The sequence below is a fragment of the Coregonus clupeaformis genome, chromosome 33 (genome assembly GCF_020615455.1).
Source record: "Coregonus clupeaformis isolate EN_2021a chromosome 33, ASM2061545v1, whole genome shotgun sequence".
NCBI classification, from domain to species: Eukaryota; Metazoa; Chordata; class Actinopteri; order Salmoniformes; family Salmonidae; genus Coregonus; species Coregonus clupeaformis.
Genome location: NC_059224.1, coordinates 23,883,655 through 23,901,766, shown reverse-complemented (window position 1 = coordinate 23,901,766; position 18,112 = coordinate 23,883,655). Strand labels below are relative to the sequence as shown.

At 42.4% G+C, this 18,112-nt stretch overlaps 1 protein-coding gene and 1 non-coding gene across 2 annotated transcripts; one reads left to right on the top strand and one right to left on the bottom strand.

Moving 5' to 3' along the window:
• Positions 1–1,785: 1,785 nt before the first annotated feature.
• On the top strand, positions 1,786–13,446 carry LOC121548833 (elongation of very long chain fatty acids protein 4). The gene is made up of 7 exons (XM_041860430.2): positions 1,786–2,170; positions 4,419–4,514; positions 5,118–5,305; positions 6,686–6,766; positions 11,553–11,724; positions 12,190–12,317; positions 12,515–13,446. Exons 2-7 carry the CDS (start codon positions 4,448–4,450, stop codon positions 12,797–12,799), a joined length of 921 nt encoding a protein of 306 aa, XP_041716364.1. The 5' UTR covers positions 1,786–2,170; positions 4,419–4,447; the 3' UTR covers positions 12,800–13,446.
• trnat-ugu lies at positions 8,651–8,724 on the bottom strand. The gene has a single exon. It is a non-coding gene; the product is annotated as a tRNA-Thr (tRNA).
• Positions 13,447–18,112: the final 4,666 nt, after the last annotated feature.

Below are 18,112 nucleotides of genomic sequence, written 5' to 3'. Positions count from 1 at the left end.
TCGTTAAATAAAGGTAAAATAAATAAATAAAATATCACAGTGCGTGTTGGGATAGCACTTTGCTCTGGCTCAGTGGTCTAAGGCACTGCATCGCAGTGCTAACTGTGCCACTAGAGATCCTGGTTCGAATCCAGGCTCTGTCGCAGCCGGCCGCGACCGGGAGACTCATGGGCGGCGCACAATTGGCCCAGCGTCGTCCAGGGTAGGGGAGGGAATGGCCGGCAGGGATGTAGCTCAGTTGATAGAGCATGGCGTTTGCAACGCCAGGGTTGTGGGTTCAATTCCCATGGGGGGCCAGTATAAAAAAATATATAATGTATTCACTAACTGTAAGTCGCTCTGGATAAGAGCGTCTGCTAAATGACTAAAATGTAAAAATGTATCTGAAAGTGGGCGTGTCAACAGAACTGGGAGGCTCAACAGAAGTGGGTGTATAGTAAGCGAATCAGCTAATTGGGCAGATTTGTTGCCACTTAAGACCGTTTTGTGTGGCAGATTGGGCTGCACAACAAGTCGATTGTTGACAACTGTAGCATTCTAGCTAAACCTAACCCTTTTCCTAACCCTAACCTCATTCTCCTAACCTGCCACATTAATTATCCTAACCTGCTACGCATTTTAGCTAAGCCTAACCCTAACCATTTTCCTAACCTTAACCTCATTCTCCTAACCTGCCACATTAATTATCCTAAGCTACTACACATTTTAGCTAACCCTAACACATTTCCTGAACTTAACCTCATTCTCCTAACCTGATATGTTAATTATCCTAACCTGCCACGTTAATTATCCTAACCTGCTACGCATTTTAGCTAAGCCAAACCCTAACCCTTTTCCTAACCTTAACCTCATTCTTTTAACCTGCCACGTTAATGATCCTAACCTGCTATGTTAATTCTCCTAACCTGCTACATTAGTTATTTTAACCTGCTATGTAAACATTAAACTGGCCCGCAGTGCACCTGGCTATGGCCGTTCTAACCAATAATGGAGTGCTGATGTTACACCCATCACTGTTGATGCACCCACTGATGTTACACCCATCGCTGTTGATCCACCCACTGATGTTAGACCCATCGCTGTTGATCCACCCACTGTTGTTAGACCCATCGCTGTTGATCCACCCACTGACGTTAGACCCATCGCTGTTGATCCACCCACTGTTGTTAGACCCATCGCTGTTGATCCACCCACTGATGTTAGACCCATTGCTGTTGATCCACCCACTGATGTTAGACCCATTGCTGTTGATCCACCCACTCCTTTTGCAACGCCCACTTTCAGACACACTCCAAGTATGCAGTTACCCATACTTGATTGAAGTGGCCATCTGAGGGTCTAATAATTTTCACTCCCTCAGCTTTGGGACACTTGTGCAAATGGCGGAGGCACGCGTGAACGAGCAAATGGAGGGCTGAAGGGAAGGGGAAGGGGGTGATTTGGGATTCAGCCTTAGAGAATGATAGAGAAAGCGTCCCATTAGTTCCCATTATGGTGTCTGAACGAACGGGCAGCGCCATTAAGGCAATCTCTATTTTGAAGTAGTCCATTTTCTTCGTCACGATTGACTAATCCATCCTGATGACCCGGTTGGACATGACTCCAATAGGGTCATCAGGAGGAATCAGCCAATAAGGTTGGAAGTCGCACCCAGTTGACTACATTGAAATGGTGGAAGCCCTCAATGGCGCTGCCCATGCTACAACGGCCTTTTGGCCACTAGAGGCCTCTGTCATTCTCTATGGATTCAGCCAAGTTCTTGCTAAGATTCCCCGCCTATTCATTTCTAGTGGCTTCCCCGTTCGCCTATCACTCAGCGAGGCTGAATAAGGGGCCAGGGTGGATGTTGATTATCTCTATCAAGCAAAGGGGCCATCAGTCTGTCCAGTCAGTGCAGCGGTCCCTGGAGTGCAATACCCGCATGCGCAGTGCCATTAGGCTCGTCGGGTATCCTAAAGATCGTAAACCGAGAAGATGAGCTTGAGCAGCCAGCACGGAACTCATGCATGATTTCCGCTTACCTTTTGTTGTTTTTGCCAAATTCGGGGTTCATGTCGAATTGTCCGGCAGTGTTGGAGATCAACGGCTATAGCGGCAGAATACGGTAATTTAAAGGTGTTGGGCATCACATTGCACCGGATGTCATTACACGCACCTAAATCTCGAGAAGGTATGTAGATATGTATTTTTTCTCCATTGTAATGAAATGGTTAATACATCAATAAAAAATCGTGTGCTTAGGCTATCAGTCTTTATATAGGCCATTTGTTGAGCAAATTAGTGCACAACCTTGGAAAGTGTAGGCTTAGTCTTTTTTAATTAGTCATGAGCTGCTTTGAGGTATTGAACCGTTACCTTCTGCTACCTTCATTTTCTTTATCTATAGGTCTATAGGTAGCCTATGCATTTTTTTGTAAGAAACATTTCTCAGACAATGCTCAGGGAATTTCATTACTTTTCTTCCCTACTCTTTCCCTACTCTCGCTTCCTAAAAAACGGTGAACATCTATGTGAGCATGCATGACAGATGGCAATAATGTAGCCAGTAAATGTACTTGGAAGGAAACTTGGTAGTAGGCTAGCACATTGTTAGAATAAGATGGGTGGCACATAGAAACGCACTGGATACAGCCTATAAAATGTGTCTATAAAGTGTTGAGACTATTTTCATTACATTTTCCTACGAATAGGTGTCCTACTAATGTTTTTGTATAAACTGTTAACCACATTTTCCCTGTTCAATCAACCACACTTTGACAATACCCCATGCACGGTGTGTGCGCAAATAACCTTCATAGGGGCTAGTTATCGCATTAAACGATGCCCTGCGAATGTAGGTCGTCCGGCATTTGCACTTACATCTAAGCTCGTAGATCAATTGGATTTAGCCTCGTAGATCAATTGGATTTAAGCCTCTTGACCGCTCCGGCCGAAACCTGCTGACACACACGCCTCGGGTCTTTGTGTGCGCTCATGCCGGTTTCCATGCGCGACCGGGCCTATGCGCTGGGTGACGTTATTTCTCCTCCCATCCTCTCCTTTCCTCTTCCGTTTTGAAAACAAAACTATACCCCCATTGTCAGTGAATGCATGTGTTTTTTTCAGGGTCCCCGAAACTTCCCCATACATTTTTCACAAATTCATTAGGCCTAAAATGATCTATAGGCACATGAGATGGTTCTAGTGTATGGTTCTTTAGGGCATGTTAGAATATGAATAATATAATAATAACTTTATTTGTATAGTGCTTTTCAATACAAGTAACAAAGTGCTTAATGTCATAAAATAATAAAATAAAAGTACTAACAAAGAAACAAAAACAAGAGGAACATCTTTAGGCCTTTGCATTCTCATCTGTGGTGACTTACACTTGTATTGTATAAAAACACCCCAATCCATTATTGAACTGATCCACTGAATGAATAATAGATTAATAAATGGACACCTGTTGTAAGGTGGATAGGGGTAGGCCAATGCTGCAATTATGTAATGTTGTTCTCTGTAGCTCATATTTTATGCATCAACTCAAATAATGCTCGAGTGGCACACATTTATCAACAACTTTTTAGTGTTTTTTTAATAATCTTGTCTCAGAATGGGTAACCATAGGGATGGGTAACCACACACATAGACCTACAGCCATGTGTGTGGAGACAGAGAGAGAGACCCTCTTATGAACATAGATCCCTCATCTCTTATCCTCTGTAATGAACTTAAACTGCTTTCACCATGGCGACCGGCCGGCCAGGTCTCTCACAGGCCTCTAATGCATGTTAGCATTAGCAGCAGCTAGCTAGCGCCTCGAACAGTGACAGCTGTGTAGTGGGGTGGGGAGGCACCCCGCCTTATTAATGGTTGGGCAAACACTGATCAGTTGTTCAGTCCTCTTTTCGATCTGTGCAATTAGTGTGAGGCTGGAAATAAACCCTTCACCAACAGTTTAGACCAGGGAATGTTCTTACCTATAGGTATTGCATGTGCAGAGTTTGGCAAACTCAGGTTTTGAACTTGATGGGCACCATGAAAAACTTAGTGCAGCACATGGGGGATGTGTGAAACCTACTCCTCAGCCTGGAGTGTCCCCACTTGCACCAGTGAATAGCTAGCGTTTGGCGTGGTGCAGACTGGTAAGAAGCTTCAGTAGGGCGGTCACGTGTGCTAGCAAGGCAGAGGTCCTGGGTTCGAGCCTCGGTTTGAGCTGAATCAGGAGAAAGTGGTACTCACTAAACAAGCAGCGTGATGTCCTTTACATTAGCACCAAATGTTATGTTAAGGTTTTCAATGAGCTAAAGGGGCTAATTACTTTTCTTGTCTAGCTTTCTTTTACGCTAACACACCTGTTCCTTTTCTAGATTAACTAGCTTAAAAGTGAGCTCAAGTAGTCTGTCATAAAGTTTCAACTCTATCTCTCACTGCAGCATAAGCAGGACCAAATCCAGACGCAGTCATGGAAGCTGTCACCCACTTTATGAATGACACGGTAGAGTTCTACAGATGGAGCCTTACTATAGCAGGTGAGTTAGTGCTGATCTCTCCTCTCTCACATATCAGGGACAGTCTGCTAATGTAACCACACACACATGCACACAAACCCAGGTACACCACACACACATACATAATACTGTTGACTGTGTCATGTGACTGTTATAATGTTATTTTCCATGTGTGTTTGACTAACCTAGAAAAAGTATTCTTCTTTTCATTTGTCTAACCTACACAGCACCCTCCAACAACACATAAGCACTGTAACTCATATGGTTGTCCCTATGTCTGCCTATGCTGTGTGTGTGGGTCAATCACCGTCTGAGCATTCAAATTGAAGAGATATTTAAATAGCTTGTTCAAATAACTATTTTTACAATACTCCAGTCCCACCTATCTACACTACACTCTATCTCAGTCTGTCTTCAGTTCAGTGTCAGTGTTACCTTCAAGCTACATGCACTGTGTGTGTGTGTGTGCAATGCAATACGGAGCACGAGACTTGAGTATACCCTCTAGACACCATTGGTGCAACATTATGTCTTACATTCATACATTACTTAGTCTTACATTCATACATTATGTAGTCAGACCACTTCTGACATTACCCCTGTCCTCTCCTGTCCCTCTCCCAGACAAGCGGGTGGAGAAATGGCCAATGATGTCATCGCCCGCCCCCACCCTGGCCATCAGCTGCCTGTACCTGCTCTTCCTGTGGGCGGGGCCTAAGTACATGCAGAATCGCGAGCCTTTCCAGCTAAGGAAGACCCTCATAGTGTACAACTTCAGTATGGTGATACTCAACTTTTACATCGCCAAAGAGGTAACCAGCTCCATTCCTTTAGCAGCAACAAGTAATTCAGGACATGTTCCATTTCGTTTCAAAAGCTGAAGAACATAGGCACATCCAGGTACTTTCCGCAGGTGCTGGTGTTGTAGCCAAATTCATGAAAAAAAGAAAGGAAAACGCTGCACACTGCTGCTCATGCTCCCAGGTGATATTTATTTATAACAACAGTTCATCAGGCATCCATATCCCAAGTGGGGGTGGAAGGTCCTATATATAGGGGCAGTACTCAGTGACATCACTTCCTGAAACAGGAGGTAAAAAATGTATAACCTAGGTTCACAATATTAACATTCAATGTATCAAAATATATGATCATATACAAGGAATATGATCAATATTTACAGTAATATACATACAATATTCATACAATGTTCTATTAGGATTTTAAAAAACACAATTTGGACAAATTGAAACTATAAAAACGGTTTCAAGTCAAACTCCTCGTTAAGGCCAAGAGGAGATAGTGTGTTGAGCCTGTGGATCCAGAAAGATTCCCTTTGAAGAAGTTTCCTCTCAATATCCCCTCCCCTGCGTGACATCTTGACCATTTCTATTCCAATGTATCTCAGAGAACTAATAGGATGTCCAGCTTGTACAAAATGAACAGCAACCAGATTTTTTGTCTCACCTGTCCGTATATTGCTGCGGTAATCACAGATCTGTGTCTTAAGGCTTCTGCGGGTTTTCCCTATGTAAGACAGACCACAAGGACATTTCAACATGTTAACAACATTGGTGGACATGCAGGTAATCAGGCCTTTGATCTTAAATATTTGTCCTGTGCGGGGGTGGGTAAATGAGTTGCATTTGTACGTGAAGCTGCATTGAGCACATTGGGCACATTTGTAATTACCCTCCAGAATATGGTCCAAGAAAGTTTCCCATTTCGTTTCAGGCCATGTTCTTTATGATTCCCAGTCCTTGTGTCAGTGTCTACAGATTGGAAAGGGCTTTAAAGTTGATAGCAGTATGACACCTGCTCCAGTTAATCTATTGGTGGGCAAGGTGGAGCCATCACCAAATGGCTGATGTAGCATGCCATACACCAAGCCTGCCTGAACTCAATACCATACTCCCATACCATACCAAGCACTGCACCTGTCAAACATCCACTACAGTTACATCTATATAGTCTTTTTAGACTTGTAGGCACAGAGGACATAGGGTCTAGGGCACAACTCCAGTCCTCGATGGCTGCAGTCCTGGTGGTTTTCATTTATCCCTGGCAATTGCTTCCACACCCCCATTCACCCAAGTGTAAATTGGTCTCTGTGGCCCTTGAGGACTGGTGTTGTGTCTAGAGGAAAGGGACTTAACGTTGTGTCCCTAACATTGTATCCCTGTGGTCCTCAGCTCCTCCTGGGTGCGAGAGCAGCGGGATACAGCTACCTATGTCAACCTGTCAGCTATTCCAACGACGTCAACGAAGTCAGGGTGAGCAAACATGACACACTACAGATGTACTATCTTAATTTGATCACTCTGTTGCAGATAATTTTCCTGTGCAGCAGGAAATGCAAACATTTTTGTATTCAAGTTTTAAAAAGGCTTCTAAAGTTTGTAATTTCCACTTAAACATTTCAGACTTGATTTCCCAAACGAAAAATGTATCAACGCCTACAAAAATGTCCATTAATTATCATCCACATAATAATTCACATTTCCTATTGCTGCAGCATTATTCTCCTGCTGTAAGAAACGGGTCAAATTAAGATAGTACATCTGTACACTCTTTCCATCGATTTGGTGGAAAGACCAAGAGCTAGAGCTTGTCTGGTCATTCTGTTCATAAGCCATCAAAGACCGGACATGTTAGCCTACTACCCTTTTAATTGATACAGGCTGGGTCTCTGTATTTGAGGTGTAGAGTGAGGTCCAGCTTTAGCAGCATGTGGTTCTCTGTAAGTCTAAGCAGCCGTGCTGTAATCTTATTGTTAGGTTAAGTAGACTATCACTGTGTGTGTGTGTGTGTGTGTGTGTGTGTGCGCGTGCGCATGCGTGCGTGTGCAAGAGAAAGAGAGAGGCGGAGAATGTCAGAGATAGATCTATGGTGATTCCAGGACAGAGGGGGTGTGACCTTTAGCATAAAGGGGAGGAGTTATAAGGTCTCACCACTTCTGTCCCCGCCCATGGCATGATGGCATTACTGAGGGATAAGAGTGACACTGTGGCACTCAGATTCTCTGTGTGTGTGTGTGTGTCAATTGCAAAGGGATACGACAGAGAGAGTATGTTGGGAATGGATATGGATAGGCTACTTTGTGGCTACTTTGTCCAATAGATAGTCTGACATACAAGAGGTTGAGCTCTACTTTCCCTATAGGGAACAAGCCAGCAACAAGCCTGATACATCCCTCAGTTAATCTCAGGTATCAGGTCTTACTGTACCAACCCATAATCAAGACACTTTCTCTAGCTGACCGCAGGCTAACCTGCCATGTCATTCATCAATGACCCCTTTTATTGTCATCACTGATCCCCTATGGACGGAGTTGACCCTAACATTGTTGACTCTGACTTTATAATTATGCAGATGATCCAATCACCGTCTGAGCATTCAAATTGAATATATTTTTTAATAACGTGTGCAAATAACTATTTTTACAATACTCCTGGTCCCATCTATCTACACTACACTCTATCTCAGTCTGTCTTCTGTACAGTGTCAGTGTTACCTTACACTGAAAACTACACCTGTAGACTACGTGCACGTGTGGGTGTGTGTGTGTGTATGTGCATGTGGGTGTGTGCATCTGGGTGTGAGTGTGTGTCCTTGATGAATACTTGTGTGGATGATGCATGATGATGAGAGTGTGGGTGAAAAGCAAGGTGGCTAGCTTTTGGTCTCCATAATCCTAACCAGTGGTGGAAAAAGTACCGAATTGTCATACTTGAGTAAAAGTATAGATACCTTGATAGAAAGTTACTCAAGTAAAAGTGAAAGTCACCCAGTAAAATACTACTTGAGTAAAAGTCTAAAAGTATTTAGTTGTAAAAATACTTGGGGTCACTTAGAAATTTCCTTGTTTTCCATGAAAACATACATGAAATGAGTTTGAATAGGAAATATAGCAAAATGCATTGGAAATGTAGTCATGGCCAAGGTTAGAAATAATTATTTTTAATAGAAATAATAATTGTGTCCTTCAAACTTTGCTTTCGTCAAAGAATCCTCCATTTGCAGCAATTACAGCCCTTTGGCATTCTAGTTGTCAATTTGTTGAGGTAATATGAAGAGATTTTTTACATTTTAGTCATTTAGCAGACGCTCTTATCTAGAGCGACTTACAGTTAGTGAGTGCATATATTTTTCATACTGGCCCCCAGCGGGAATCGAACCCACAACCCTGACGTTACAAGCACCATGCTCTACCAACTGAGCTACAGGAGGCCTGTAGCTTCCTGAAGCACGTCCCACAAGTTGGATTGGCTTGATGGGCACTTCTTACGTACCATACGGTCAAGCTGCTCCCACAACAGCTCAATAGGGTTGAGATCCGGTGACTGTGCTGGCCACTCCATTATAGACAGAATACCAGCTGACTGCTTCTTCCCTAAATAGTTCTTGCATAGTTTGGAGCTGTGCTTTGGGTCATTGTCCTGTTGTAGGAGGAAATTGGTTCCAATCAAGCGCCGTCTTCAAGATCCCTTTTACCCTGTACAAATCTCCCACTTTACCACCACCAAAGCACCCCCAGACCATCACATTGCCTCCACCATGTTTGACAGATGGCATCAAGCACTCCTCCAGCATCTTTTCATTTGGTCTGCGTCTCACAAATGTTATTCTTTGTGATCCGAACACCTCAAACTTCGATTCATCTGTCTGTTCTTTTCTTTTTATTGGCCAGTCTGAGATATGGCTTTTTCTATCATCAAAATCGGAAATATCACATTTACATATGTCAGACTGAGATATGTCTTTTTCTTTGCAACTCTGCCTAGAACGTCAGCATCCCGGAGTCGACTCTTCACTGTTGACGTTGAAACTGGTGTTTTGCGGGTACTATTTAATGAAGCTGCCAGTTGAGGCACTGTAAGGCGCTTGTTTCTTAAACATTTTTTAAAGTCCTAAATAAAAGACAAAAACGAAGATACACATTGATGAAGAAACATAGACACTAACATAGAAACTAACATACACTAACATACACATGAAGAACAATGAGGGTGTTGGCATCCTCTTTATTCCCATTATACCTGCAGCCAGTAGCTGTATGTGTTTTATTTAAATAAAATAATGTATATAATGTTTTTTAAAAACAACAACTTTGGGATGAGGTATCCTTTTCCCCCTCAGTCCTCCAGTTATCTTGAGTTAGACATGTTTCCCAATTGCACCATAGCTACATTGCACAGCAAAAAAAAAGGGAAATTTATGCAGAAAACTCATAACTTCCACGACAGCAAGAAAAGACAGCAATATAAATGCACAGGACCAATTTGATAACCAAACAAACAGATAAACAGTCTAGCAGTAAAGGTATTGGTCAGCTAACTTGCACGTACAGTATGGTAGCCACCCAAACCTCATAATGATATACCAACAATTTGCACATATGATTACCCACCCAAACTCCTATAGTTATACTGCCATGCACTCAACATGCACTTGTCATTGTTCCTGCACTCTTTTGTACATACATACATATGCCAGGTACAGTGCATTCGGAAAGTATTCAGACCCATTGACCTTTTCCACATTTTGTTATGTTACAGCCTTATTCTAAAATTGATTAAATTGTTTTTTCCCCTATCATCAAAATTGGAAATATCACATTAACATATCTCAGACTGGGCAATAAAAATAAAATATTAAGATGGGCAGTCTGAGGCTTTTTCTTTGCAACTCTGCCTAGAAGGTCAGCATCCCGGAGTCACCTCTTCACTGTTGACGTTGAGACTGGTGTTTTGCGGGTACTATTTAATGAAGCTGCCAGTTGAGGCACTGTAAGGCGCTTGTTTCTTAAACTAGACACTCTAATGTATTTGTCCTCTTGCTCAGTTGTGCACCGGGGCCTCCCACTCCTCTTTCTATTCTGGTTAGAGACAGTTTGCGCTGTTCTGTGAAGGGAGTAGTAAACAGCGTTGTACGAGAACTTCAGTTTCTTGGCAATTTCTCGCATGGAATAGCATTCATTTCTCAGAACAAGAATAGACTGACGAGTTTCAGAAGAAAGTTCTCTGTTTCTGGCCATTTTGATTCTGCAATCGAACCCACAATTGCTGATACTCCAGATACTGAACTAGTCTCAAGAAGGCCAGTTTTATTGCTTCTTTACTCAGCACAACAGTTTTCAGCTGTGCTAACATAATTGCAAAAGGGTTTTCTAATGATCAATTAGCCTTTTAAAATGATAAACTTGGATTAGCAAACACAACGTGCCATTGGAACACAGGACTGATGGTTGCTGATAATGGGCCTATGTAGATATTCCATTAAAAATCAGCCGTTTCCAGCTACAATAGCCATTTACAACATTAATAATGTCTACACTGTATTTCTGATCAATTTGATGTTATTTTAATGGACAAAAAAATATGTTTTTCTTTCGAAACAAGGACATTTCTAAGTGACCCCAAACTTTTGAACGGTAGTGTAAGTATCAAAAGTAAATGTAATTGCTAAAATATACTTAAGTAGTAAAAGTATAAATACTTTTAAATTCCTTATATTAAGCAAAGCAGACGGCACCATTTTCTTGTTTTTAAAACGTATGGATAGCCAGGGGCACACTCCAACACTCAGACATTATTTACAAAAGATGCATTTGTGTTTAGTGAGTCTGCCAGGCCAGAGGCAGTAGGGATGACCATAAGTGCTTGAATTTGACAATTTTCCTGTCCTGCTAAGCTTTCAAAATGTAACAAGTACTTTTGGTTGTCAGGGAAAATGTATGGAGTAAAAAGTACAATATTTTCTTTAGGAATGTAGTGAAGTACAAGTAAAAGTTGTCAAAAATATTAATAGTATAGCAAAGTACAGAGATCCCAAAAAACTACTTAAGTAGTACTTTAAAGTATTTTTACTTAAGTACTTTACACCACTGATCCCAACCCAGTGGAATCCATAGAATCCTCCAGAATCCTCTTTAAAGTGTTTCAGGAAATTGGGAATCTTCATTGTCTTTCAGACTTGAGTCTCTGAAACCAGATGGTTTTGAGCACCAATGATGTAATCTTGTGTTAAAGCTCACTCCCTCCCTCTTCCCATTGACAGATAGCGTCTGCTCTGTGGTGGTACTACATCTCTAAGGGAGTGGAGTATCTGGACACAGTGTTCTTCATCCTGAGGAAGAAGATCAACCAGGTCAGCTTCCTCCATGTCTACCATCACTGCACCATGTTTATCCTCTGGTGGATCGGAATCAAGTGGGTCCCTGGAGGACAATGTGAGTACCTGGGGGGTACATTGGGGTTATGTGTGTGTGTGTGTTCGTGCATTTGTGTAGGGTGGGTGATTAAATGTTCCCACCTGGATACACCAGGTTAATCTCTACCCTTCACTATCATACTGTTCTGACATAGGATGCTAGCCACTCATAAGTAGCCTGACCTGTATCCCCTTGGAAATACAAAATATATTTTATATTAGAGATTCTTCAAAGAATGTGCAAAGCTGTCATCAAGGCAAATGGTGGCTATTTGAAGAATCTCAAATATAACATATTTTGATTTGTTTAACACTTCTTTGGTTACTGCATGATTCCATATGTGTTATTTAATAGTTTTGATGTCTTCACTATTATTCTACAATGTAAAAAATTGTAAAAATAAAGAAAAACCCTTGAATGAGTAGGTGTGTGTGTGTCTAAACTTTTGACTGGTAGTGTACCTTTATCCATTATCCCCCTCAGCGTTCTTCGGAGCAGGCATAAACTCATCCATCCATGTCCTGATGTATGGATACTATGGCCTGGCCGCCTTCGGACCCAAGATCCAGAAATTCCTCTGGTGGAAGAAATACCTGACCATTATTCAGATGGTAAGTCTCCCTCTTTCTGTGGCCATAGCACAGATGTTCAGGTAGTGTGTGATTGATACTGAAACACATCTTTGCATGTCAAAATATATTTCATTGTTTGGAGTGTGCAGTCTGACTCATTCATCATGGATTATATTGGGTTTATTACATTTGGATTGAGCATGTCAGGTCAGTTGTGTGTTTTGTGTACGTCACAGATCCAGTTCCACGTGACCATCGGCCATGCCGGCCACTCCCTCTACACTGGCTGCCCATTCCCTGCTTGGATGCAGTGGGCCCTGATTGGCTACGCCGTCACCTTCATCATCCTATTCGGCAACTTTTACTACCAGACCTACAGACGCACCCCACGTTCTGCCCACAAGGTGGCCAAGCCCGTCACCAATGGTGTCTCCATGGCAACCAACGGCTACAACAAGCTACAGGAGGTAGAGGAAAATGGGCAGAAGCAGCAGAAAAAGGGAAGAGCAAAGAGGGAGTAAGGAGAAGGAGGAGAGGATGGAGGAAGCCTCTGTCAGACCAACACGAGGACCGTGGGGTAAAAAGGCAGAGTAGATCAGGGGGTTCAGGGGTGAAAGTTCAAAAGTAAAATGGGATTCCACCACACCCCTTCCCCTGCAGGATGTTTCGAGGATGTGATTTGTGACCAATTTGTTTGTGTGGGGGGGCGTGATTTGGTGAGGTCTGTATTCTGGGAATTGGTAAGGTTTGGGTATGGAGGGATGGTGGTGGGAGGAGGGTGTTGGTTGTCTGTTTACAACAAAAGAAAATTGCTGCTCTTCATGTAGAGTCTGTGCTCTATCTCTTTACTTTGGGGTCCTGGTCGAAGACCTTAAAAAGACCACAACACAACCACAGGGACTCCCAAACTGCTCAGCAGCCTCAACGTTTCCAACCAAAACTCCACCTCCACCATTTTGTACTTTTCTTTGTTTAACTCATTGCTGATGTAGTGATACAAATGCTTATTTATTTTTGTAGCATTGTAAATGATATTCTACGTATTAAATTATTTCAATGGAAGAATCTTCCAGAAATGTATACCAAAGAGGATTTATTTTTCATTGCATGATGAGTAAGGGAACTACTGGTAGAGCATTATTGAGGATTAAACAGTTGTTTTACAGTACAGGTGCTGTTCTCAATTCTATTTGTGTCAGTCCTACCTGTCTACCTGGAACACATAGACTAGCTGCAAGCTTCCTCTGCCATACACACCTGCCCTAAAGTACATAATAAACGCATACACAAACACAAGTATTCAGACCCCTTAACTTTTTCCACATTTTGTTAAGTTATAGCCTTATTCTAAAATGGATTCAATGATTTTTTCCCTCATCAATCTACACACAATAACCCATAATGACAAAGCAAAAACAGAAATACCTTATTTACTTACGTTTTCAGACCCTTTGCTATGAGACTCGAAATTGAACTCTGGTGCATCCTGCTTCCACTGATCATCCTTATGTTGTTTCTACAACTTGACTGGAGTCCACCTGTGTTAAATTCAATTAATTTGACATGATTTGGAAAGGCACACACCTGTCTAGATAAGATTCCACAGTTGACAGTGCATATCAGACCAAAAACCAAGCCATGAGGTCAAAGGAATTGTCCGTAGAGCTCAGAGACAGGATTGTGTCGAGGCACAGATCTGGGGAAGGGTACCAAAACAATTCTGCAGCATTGAAGGTCCCCAAGAACACAGTGGCCTCCATCATTCTTAAATGGAAGAAGTTTGGAACCACCAAGACTCTTCCTAGAGCTGGCCGCCCAGCCAAACTGAGCAATTGGGGGAGAAGGGATTTGGTCAGGGAGGTGACCAAGAAGCCGATGGTCACTCTGACAGAGCTCCAGAGGTTCTCTGTGGAGATGGGAGAACCTTCCAGAAGGACAATCATCTCTGCAGCACTCCACCAATCAGGCCTTTATGGTAGAGTGGCCAGATGGAAGCTTCTCCTCAGTAAAAGGCACATAACATTTACATTTTTACATTTAAGTCATTTAGCAGGCGCTCATATCCAGAGCGACTTACAAATTGGTGCATTCGACTTAGGATAGCCAGTGGGACAACCCCCACCCCTTTTTTTATGGGGGGGTGGGGGAGGGGTTTGCCAAAGGGTACCTAAAGGACTCTCAGACCATGACCAACAAGATTCTCTGGTCTGATGAAACCAAGATTGAACTCTTTGGCCTGAATGCCAAGCGTCACGTCTGGCACCATCCCTACGGTGAAGCACGGTGGTGGCAGCATCATGCTGTAGGGATATGTTTCAGCGGCAGGGACTGGGAGACTAGTCAGGATCGAGGGAAAGTACAGAGAGATCCTTGATGAAAGACAACGCAGGAGTGGCTTCGGGACAAGTCTCTGAATGTCCTTGAGTGGCCCAGCCAGAGCCCGGACTTGAACCCAATCTAACATCTCTGGAGAGACCTGAAAATAGCTGTGCAGCGACGCTCCCCATCCAACCTGACAGAGCTTGAGAGGATCTGCAGTGAAGAATGGGAGAAACTCCCCAAATACAGGTGCCAAGCTTGTGGCGTCATACCCAAGAAGACTCGATGCTATAATCGCTGCCAAAGGTGCTTCAACAAAGTACTGAGTAAAGAGTCTGAATACTTAGACTACTGTTCAAAAGTTTGGGGTCACTTAGAAATGTCCTTGTTTTCGAAAGAAAAGCAATTTTTCTGTCCATTAAAATAACATCAAATTGATCAGAAATACAGTGTAGACATTGTTAATGTTGTAATTGGCTATTGTAGCTGGAAACGGCTGATTTTTAATGGAATATCTAGGCATGTTCCAATGGCACGTTGTGTTTGCTAATCTAAGTTTATCATTTAAAAAGGCTAATTGATCATTAGAAAACCCTTTTGAAATTATGTTAGCACAGCTGAAAACTGTTGTGCTGATTAAAGAAGCAATACATCTGGCCTTCTTGAGACTAGTTGAGTATCTGGAGCATCAGCAATGGTGGGTTCGATTACAGGCTCAACATGGCCAGAAACAAATAACTTTCTTCTGAAACTCGTCAGTCTATTCTTGTTCTGAGAAATGAAGGCTATTCCATGCGAGAAATTGCCAAGAAACTGAAGATCTCGTACAACGCTGTTTACTACTCCCTTCACAGAACAGCGCAAACTGTCTCTAACCAGAATAGAAAGAGGAGTGGGAGGCCCCGGTGCACAACTGAGCAAGAGGACAAATACATTAGAGTGTCTAGTTTAAGAAACAAGCGCCTTACAGTGCCTCAACTGGCAGCTTCATTAAATAGTACCCGCAAAACACCAGTCTCAACGTCAACAGTGAAGAGGTGACTCCGGGATGCTGACCTTCTAGGCAGAGTTGCAAAGAAAAAGCCTCAGACTGCCCATCTTAATATTTTATTTTTATTGCCCAGTCTGAGATATGTTAATGTGATATTTCCAATTTTGATGATAGGGGAAAAAACAATTTAATCAATTTTAGAATAAGGCTGTAACATAACAAAATGTGGAAAAGGTCAATGGGTCTGAATACTTTCCGAATGCACTGTACCTGGCATATGTATGTATGTACAAAAGAGTGCAGGAACAATGACAAGTGCATGTTGAGTGCATGGCAGTATAACTATAGGAGTTTGGGTGGGTAATCATATGTGCAAATTGTTGGTATATCATTATGAGGTTTGGGTGGCTACCATACTGTACGTGCAAGTTAGCTGACCAATACCTTTACTGCTAGACTGTTTATCTGTTTGTTTGGTTATCAAATTGGTCCTGTGCATTTATATTGCTGTCTTTTCTTGCTGTCGTGGAAGTTATGAGTTTTCTGCATAAATTTCCCCCTTTTTTTGCTGTGCAATGTAGCTATGGTGCAATTGGGAAACATGTCTAACTCAAGATAACTGGAGGACTGAGGGGGAAAAGGATACCTCATCCCAAAGTTGTTGTTTTTAAAAAACATTATATACATTATTTTATTTAAATAAAACACATACAGCTACTGGCTGCAGGTATAATGGGAATAAAGAGGATGCCAACACCCTCATTGTTCTTCATGTGTATGTTAGTGTATGTTAGTTTCTATGTTAGTGTCTATGTTTCTTCATCAATGTGTATCTTCGTTTTTGTCTTTTATTTAGGACTTTAAAAAATGAATACCTGAGCTAACCAATACTAAACTATAATATCAAAACTAAACCCTAAACCTTCAATATCCCCTTTCATAACCCTAACCCTCTTGCTCTTATGAATAGGATTCCTCCACCTCTTCTCTCCTCTCCTCTACCAGCCCACCCCATCCCCCTCTCCCTCTGTCCCTCGGGTCAAGCAGATTTCTGGGAGTGACAGAGAGGGAGAGAGGACGGCCTGGGGCTTGGCCAGACAGCTCTATCCTAATCTGGGTGGGGTAAATTGGCTTTAGCTGTTAAAGAGCTTATATCCACGTCACACAGCTAGTTAACCCAGGAATTCATGTCACTGTGGAAAAGAGGACCCTTTTGTAATCTTCCATTGGTATGAATATACTACACTGAGTGTACAAAACATTAGGAACACCTGCTCTTTCCATGAAATAGACTGACCAGGTGAATCCAGCTGAAAGCTATGATCCCTTATTGATGTCACTTGTTAAATCCACTTCAATCAGTGTAGATGAAGGGGAGGAGACAGGTTAAAGAAGGATTTTTAAGCCTTGAGACAATTGAGACATGGATTGTGTATGTGTGCCATTCAGAGGGTGAATGGGCAAGTCAAAAGTGCCTTTGAACGGGGTATGGTAGTAGATGTCAGGCGCACCGGTTAGTGTCAAGAACTGCAACGCTGCTGGGTTTTTCACGCTCAACAGTTTCCCATGTGTATCAAGAATGGTCCACCACCCAAAGGACATCTAGCCAACTTGACACAACTGTGGGAAGCATTGGAGTCAACATGGGCCAGCAGCCCTGTGGAACGCTTTCAACACCTTGTAGAGTCCATGTCCCGACGAATTGCGGCTGTTCTGAGGGCAAAAGGTGGTGCAACACAATATTAGGGAGGTGTTCCCAAGGTTTTGTTCACTCAGTGTATATATATATATATATATACAGCTCTGGAAAAAATTAAGAGACCACTGCAAATTTTTCTTAAATCAGCATCTCTACATGTGGTCCTCTGTAGCTCAGCTGGTAGAGCACGGCGCTTGTAACGCCAAGGTAGTGGGTTCGATCCCCGGGACCACCCATACACAAAAAAAAAAACATGTATGCACGCATGACTGTAAGTCGCTTTGGATAAAAGCGTCTGCTAAATGGCATATTATATTATTATTACATGTATGACAGCCATTCCATTCCAGTGTCTGTTGAATTCTAACACAGGCACAGCTCATTCTACTGAATTAGGTACTGATTAGGTGATCATCTGAACCAAATCTTATTTAACGAGGAAAAGTATAAAAACCACTGCTGTGGTCATCACTATCCTCTTGCAATAGGACCAGCTGGATGGCAAAAACTGTGCTAATAGTACCTCAAAAGTAATATTAATCAAAAAATAACTATTGACCATGCCAAAAGAGTTGAAAAGGAAAGTTTTGAGTGAGAAAAAGAAGGGTTCAATTCTGGCTTTACTGGCAGAGGGATACAGTGAGTGTCAGGTTGCTTCCATCCTTAAAATTTCAAAGACGGCGGTTCATAAGAACAAGGTCAAGCAGCAGACATTGGGGACAACAAAGCTACAGATCGGCAGAGGGCGAAAACGACTCTCTACTGACCGGGATGACCGCCAACTCATTCGAATGTCACTCAACAACCTTAGGATGACATCAAGTG